The 5905-nt window shown below is 48.9% G+C and overlaps 1 protein-coding gene across 1 annotated transcript; it reads left to right on the top strand.

Annotated features, from left to right (window-relative positions):
* Nucleotides 1-808: 808 nt before the first annotated feature.
* On the top strand, nucleotides 809-4093 carry DNAJC5G (DnaJ heat shock protein family (Hsp40) member C5 gamma). Its single transcript, XM_044926138.2, has 6 exons — nucleotides 809-1079; nucleotides 1892-2007; nucleotides 2495-2708; nucleotides 2905-3049; nucleotides 3741-3814; nucleotides 4016-4093. The coding sequence occupies exons 2-5, from the start codon at nucleotides 1895-1897 to the stop codon at nucleotides 3791-3793; spliced, it is 525 nt and encodes a 174-aa protein (XP_044782073.1). The 5' UTR covers nucleotides 809-1079; nucleotides 1892-1894; the 3' UTR covers nucleotides 3794-3814; nucleotides 4016-4093.
* The last annotated feature ends 1812 nt before the right edge of the window (nucleotides 4094-5905 follow it).

Raw genomic sequence — 5905 nt, 5'->3', positions numbered from 1 at the left:
AGTTACACATTACAGGTACCACTGGTGTTCCTTAGTTATGAAAACCAACATCATGAAGTAGTAGGCTTCATGCAAGCCTGGCGGAGATTACAGGAAGTGAGGCCAAGCACCCATAGGTGCCCTCATGCCCTGCAAGTGGCATGTAAATTAGTTGAGGTAAATTGGTACTTTTGGTAACTGTCTAGAAAGAAAGTTAGTGATACAGATCAAAAGCCTCAAAACAAATTCGCTTTGACCCAATAATTCCACTTCCAGAAATCTACACTAAAGAAAAAAAAAGATTTTCTTAAAGATTTAAGATAATTTTCATAAGGTCATTATACTATTAATATGATTAGAAACAATTATCTAATCTGGATTATGTAATTATATTATGGTACATCCTCCTTATATAATAGTATTTAAAGGGTTTCTGAAGAACAGGCAGGACTTTGGGAAATGTTCAAGACATCATTTTAAAGGAAGATGTAAGGTAAATTACAATACGATAGGATAAATGCTTTTATAGAGGAAGGTGGGAACAATTGAGGGAATGAAGGAAAGTTTCTTAGGAATACTGACATTTGATGTAGGTCTTAAAGCATGTGTAGGAGTTTTCCGTGGACAGGAAAAAAAAAAAGACCAAGTGGCGACCTCTAAATTCTGTGAAAGAAGACTAGGAAGGTAATACACATCTTGAGAAAGGTTCGAAGCAACCATACAACGCATACAGCCACGGTCTGCAAGCCCTGTTATCTTTTCTTAAGTGAGTCGATGAGTCAGGTCCCCGATCAGGATGAATGATTCCCCCTCCCACGGGAGAAGGGACGCCCCTGGAGGCTGCACCCGCGGGTGGGGCAGAAACTGACACCCCACAGCCTTTGGCCACGGGCACCAGGCAGATCCCTACGCTCAGGCTTCCTGCGAGCAAAATAAGTCCCACCCCAGCCCCAACCAAGACCTACCGGCAGCGCCAAAAAGTGACCCGTAGTGTTGACGCAGTGCGCAGGCTCGGTCGGCCACTGGACCGCTGCCGTATTAAGTTTCACACCTTCATGGAGATCGCGTGAGGCCTCCCGGCTGAATAGAGCGACTATGAGGTAGATGCCAGGCCGGATGAGGGGTCCACACAGAGCCAGAGGGGACCTGAGGAACCAGAGCATTCCCTTCTGAGCTGTCGCCTTGGTTCTCCCAGACCACGGCCTCCCAGGCTGTCTCCCACTCCCTGGGGTGCGGCTCCCTGCTCCCTCTCTGGTCAGCCCCAACAGCTCCCGGTTTTCACTTCTTCTGTCATCCTTGAGTCATCTCCCTGTTCTCCCTGAGAAACAGGGGTGAGATGGTTTGAGAGGGCAGGCTAGGAGGGAGAAAGTGTCTGGCCTAGGTGCAAGCCCTGCCTTCCGGCCTGGTTTCTAGACGCTTGGCTTCTCTTAGGCAGCTCATAGTTTGGTCTGACTTGTTCTTCCCTTGGAGATTGTGGACCGCCAGGATTCCCCACCCAGCCTGTTCCGAGACTGGGATCCTGCTGGGCTTTCAGACCCAACAAGGACTTGGACAGGCTCAGGACTCCTTCTGTACAATCCCTGTAGCTCTGGACAAAATGGATCTTTTTGCAGGGTTTAGACCTCCTCTTTGCCTCTGTAGAATGTGGGGTGTCTGAGCTCTGTGTATCTGATGGGCACTGGGGAAGCTGAGGAGAAGACGTTTCTTCTGTAAAATTTGAATTCAAATGTCTTGTCACCTGTGCTCTCCTGCTAGTCACAGGTGCCACTCGCCATTGTCTGATATTTGTCCCATGGTTGCCCCTTTCCTGCCTCGCCCCTGAAGGTGATGAGTTTCCTGTCACTGGAAGTTCACTTCTCTGTGGCCCCCACCCCTGGAAGTTCTCACAAACGCTTCCCTTCCTCCCACCCAGATCATGGCTCATGTGGACGAGGCCGCCCGCCAGTTGTCCAAGTCTGGGTCAACCCTCTATGCAGTGCTGGAGCTTAAGAAGGGTGCCTCACCTGAAGACGTCAAGAAGGCCTACAGGTTCAGACATCAGCCCCTTATTAAATCTCGCAATTCTTCCCTTTAAACCCTTCTCCTCCTACCTTGCTTTCTGACCTTTTTTTTTTTTTTTTTTAATATTTATTTGGCTGCATCAGGTCTCTGTTGTGGTGTGTAGGATCTTTCATTGTGGCATGCACGCTCTAGAAGGCACTGGCTTAGTTGCCTAAGTGGGATCTTAGTTCCCTGACCAGGGATCAAACCCACATCCTCTGCATTGGAAAGCAGATTCTTAACCACTGGATCACCAGGAAAGTCCCCTGACCCAATTTTTAAATACCCAGACCTCCACTTTGGGGCCAGATGGGGCCATCATCCTCTTCCGTGTGAAGGAATGCTTGCTTGCCTCCATCCTCTCATGCATTCTTTCTTCACCCTCTAGAGACTTATCCCTGTCATTCATCGTAACCCTCCCACCCCCACCACTCCCATCCTCTGCCCACCCTTCTTTTGGGTATTGCCTGGCTAGGAGACTGGCCTTGAAGTATCATCCAGACAAGAATCCAGGGGACGCTCAAGCAGCAGAAATCTTCAAGGAGATCAACACAGCCCATGCTGTACTGAGTGACCCTAAGAAGCGGAAAATTTATGACCGGCATGGCTCATTGGGGATATATATATATGATCACTTTGGCGAAGAAGGCGTCACATACTATTTTACAATGAATAGTTGTTGGTTCAAGGTACACAATTCTTTCTGGTCCCTTAAAAATAAGGAAGGAGGGGCAACCCTCCACTCTTAGGATGGCTGATTCTCCTCTCCTAGAACAAATGCTTCTATTGTCTCATACTGGGTGCTGGAAGAATTGAGGCTGGGTGGAGCTTGAATGGAAATACACAGTAACTGCTGGATTGAAGCCATTCTTTCCCACCTTGTAGACACTTGTCCTCCTGTGTGCTCTACTCACCTGTTGCTGTTGTTGCTGCTGCTGCTGCTTTTGCTGTGGAGCACTTAAGCCACCACCTGAGGAAACAACTAACAAAAAAAATGCATCAAATGTCCAGCATCAGCCTCCCAGGTCAGGTGAGAACCACAGGTAGGGACTGGGGTGAGAGCCGAATTAGGGTTGTGAGTGAAACCCTGAACTCTCAACTGTGAACCCCCAACTCTCAAGTCAGTATTGTGGCCAAGTGAACAAAGAGAAGAGGGTACGCTTGGCTTCTGAGGGGCTTATGCCCAAAACTGACAGTTTAAGTGTAATGTTTGCTTTCCATGACTGTTAAGCTTAATGGATGGAGTGAGCATTAAGGTAAGGAATGGGGTGGGAGACTGTGCCTAGAAAAGGCAGTAGTTGAAGACAAGTTAGAGAATGCAGTTCTTTGCATTTACTCAAGAAAGGTAGTGTCTGAGATTATCCACTGAGGTGTGGGTTGACTGAAATTCACACCAGTGCCATCTAGTGACAGGAATACATAACTGCAAGGTAACCCTTTTCTCACCAGTGGACTAAAAAATGGGCTTCCCAGGTGGCTCAGTGGTAAAGAATCTGCCTGCTAAGGCAGGAGACTCAGGTTGATCCCTGGGTCAGGAAGATCCCCTGGAGAAGGAAATGACAACCCACTACAGTATTCTTGCCTGGGAAATCTCAAGAGCAGAGGAACCTGGTGGGCTACAGTCCATGGGGTCGCAAAAGAGTCAGACATAACTTAGCAACTATACAACAGACTAAAATTGTTACCAGATGTCTACATATGTGTTTTTCAATCCATCATAGGACGCAGAGAACATTTTAGAAGAGGGGAAGATGGTTCTAGTGATGATAATTAGTAAAAGATGAAGAAGAGTGAGGTATGAAAACTGAAATGCAGCAATAACTAAAGGGTAAGGAAAAAATACACACTAAAAACAATTCAGCTGAGTCTTTAGTGGAAAGTTATGTCTTTATAGTGTGGACTACAGGTATTGTATCCTTCCCTGTAGGGGGTTTGCTTTAAATTCTGCATGATCATTCATTCTAGTTAATAAGATGCCATCTTCTTCTGCCCTTAGATGCTGAGCCAGTGAGGGTGCCTTCTGCTGCCCAGGCCACTGGACTCGGGGAAGAGAGGAGCAAGTAGCCCTGATTTGCCCCTTCTGCGTGTAAGACTCCCGTCTTCACAAGCACTGATGGCCTCCATCCCAGTGAGGACCCCATCTCTGTCCTTGATGCTGTCACTGGCCCTGGCCGTACAGGGTCACCCAGCTGTTCTTCTTTTTAGCTCTAGTCCCAGTTTTAACCTGTTAGAGAGCAGCCCTCCCACCCAACCCTTGTGAGGTCTTAGGCAGGGGTGACAGTCTTCCTGAACATTGTTTTTCCTGTGCCTTCCTTGGAACTTGAGCCAGTGTCAGCCGTAGTGTCAGCCACTTATGAGACATCCATCTGGATCCTGAACACCAAGCAGGATGGATCCTGTCCTGGAGCTGCTGTGTCAGGTGACCCGCCTTTGTTGCAACTCTGTGTGCCAAGAACTCTTCGTTCAGCCTCATTCCCAAGCGAGTTCATCTTTCTGGGAGCTGGTCTCATCTTCTTCTGGTGCCCACGCCCTTGGCATTGCCAGCGTCATCCCGTACCACCATGAGACAGCTCAGGAAGAGCATAAGTGCATTTGAGGCTTAGAGGCCGTTGTCCCGCCTTTCAGTTCTCCCTGCGCCGCAGCCGCTAGCACAGCATCCATGAGCATGGGGCCTGGGGGTTGACCGAAGTTCGCACAGCAGTGGCTGCCGGCTTCCATCCTTCTGGTCTCATGTTGTACAAGCTGATCACTATATGTTTTGCGCTTAAAATAAGGGCATGAAAATGTGATAGGGTAAAGACTGAATGTGTCCAGGCCCTTTCCCCGTGTGTGCTTCATTGCACTGTCTGTCTGGTATCCTCATCACACCATTCCCCATCTTCGCAGGGTCAGAACCTAGTAACTCCTCAAACTTCTCTCTCCTGAGTGGGAGAAGGGCTAAGGAATATCAGTCAATAAAAGAGCTTTTTAAAATCCAATCCCAGCGCATATGTTGGGCCCCCAAAAGACAAATCATGCCTGGGATAGAGAAGAAGAAGGAGAAAAAGGTAGAGGACACGTGGGCATATCTGAGACTAGCCTGCTTCAGCCAGAGATCAGGACATGTGTGGAGCTGGGGCAGAGGCTTCCCAGAGCCTTGTGATGATGACTTTGTCGGTGCTCTAAATTTCTCCTGGAGACCAATTTCCTCGGTGCCCAAAATAGGTCCCTGGCATCCAGGTCCTTTCTGCCCAACTCCGCTTCTCTAGATTTCCTAACAAATCAAGAGATGTCCTTGGCGTGGCTCCAGTGATGTGTTCAGGGACCAGAATCCTATGTTTTCTCAGGGATATGCTCATGAGGTCATTTCAGGCCCTGGCGCACCTGCCAGCTCCAGCCTCCTGGGCTTCTTTTCCTAGGGCAGGGGGATATAAGAAAGATCTGGGCAAGTACAAAAAAGAGCCTCTCTCTCATCTCTGGTGCCCTTGTTTTGAATCATAGGATTCAGAGGAAGATGGTCAGAATCACTGACTAAGCCTTGGAGGCAACCAATTTCATTGTCTCTATCTATAGGTCCAGCAGGATGTCTCCTTTCACCCAGGCCATGTATGGTGCCTGTCACACAGGCCAGTTGAGATTCTGTGTCGCTACCTGGAAGAGGCACCCAGGCCCAAGCATGGGGGTCGGGGGCTCACAGGAGCTTCTGAGTGAGAGCACCTCTGTTGCCCACCTCGGCTTCCACCACAGCAGTGAAGTTCACCGCACTCTTGCTCTGGGGAGTCGCCCGTTCCCGAATGAGTCAGGGTCACTCACTCGGTGACAGCTGTGGCTCGCCTTTCAGGAGCTAAATTGGGAGTTGGAATGTCACACACATGCCCCTTGCTCCCCACCCCCACGTTAAAACTAA

Source organism: Bubalus bubalis, chromosome 12 (genome assembly GCF_019923935.1).
Source record: "Bubalus bubalis isolate 160015118507 breed Murrah chromosome 12, NDDB_SH_1, whole genome shotgun sequence".
Classification (NCBI taxonomy): Eukaryota; Metazoa; Chordata; class Mammalia; order Artiodactyla; family Bovidae; genus Bubalus; species Bubalus bubalis.
This window is presented reverse-complemented; position numbering and strand designations above follow the sequence as displayed.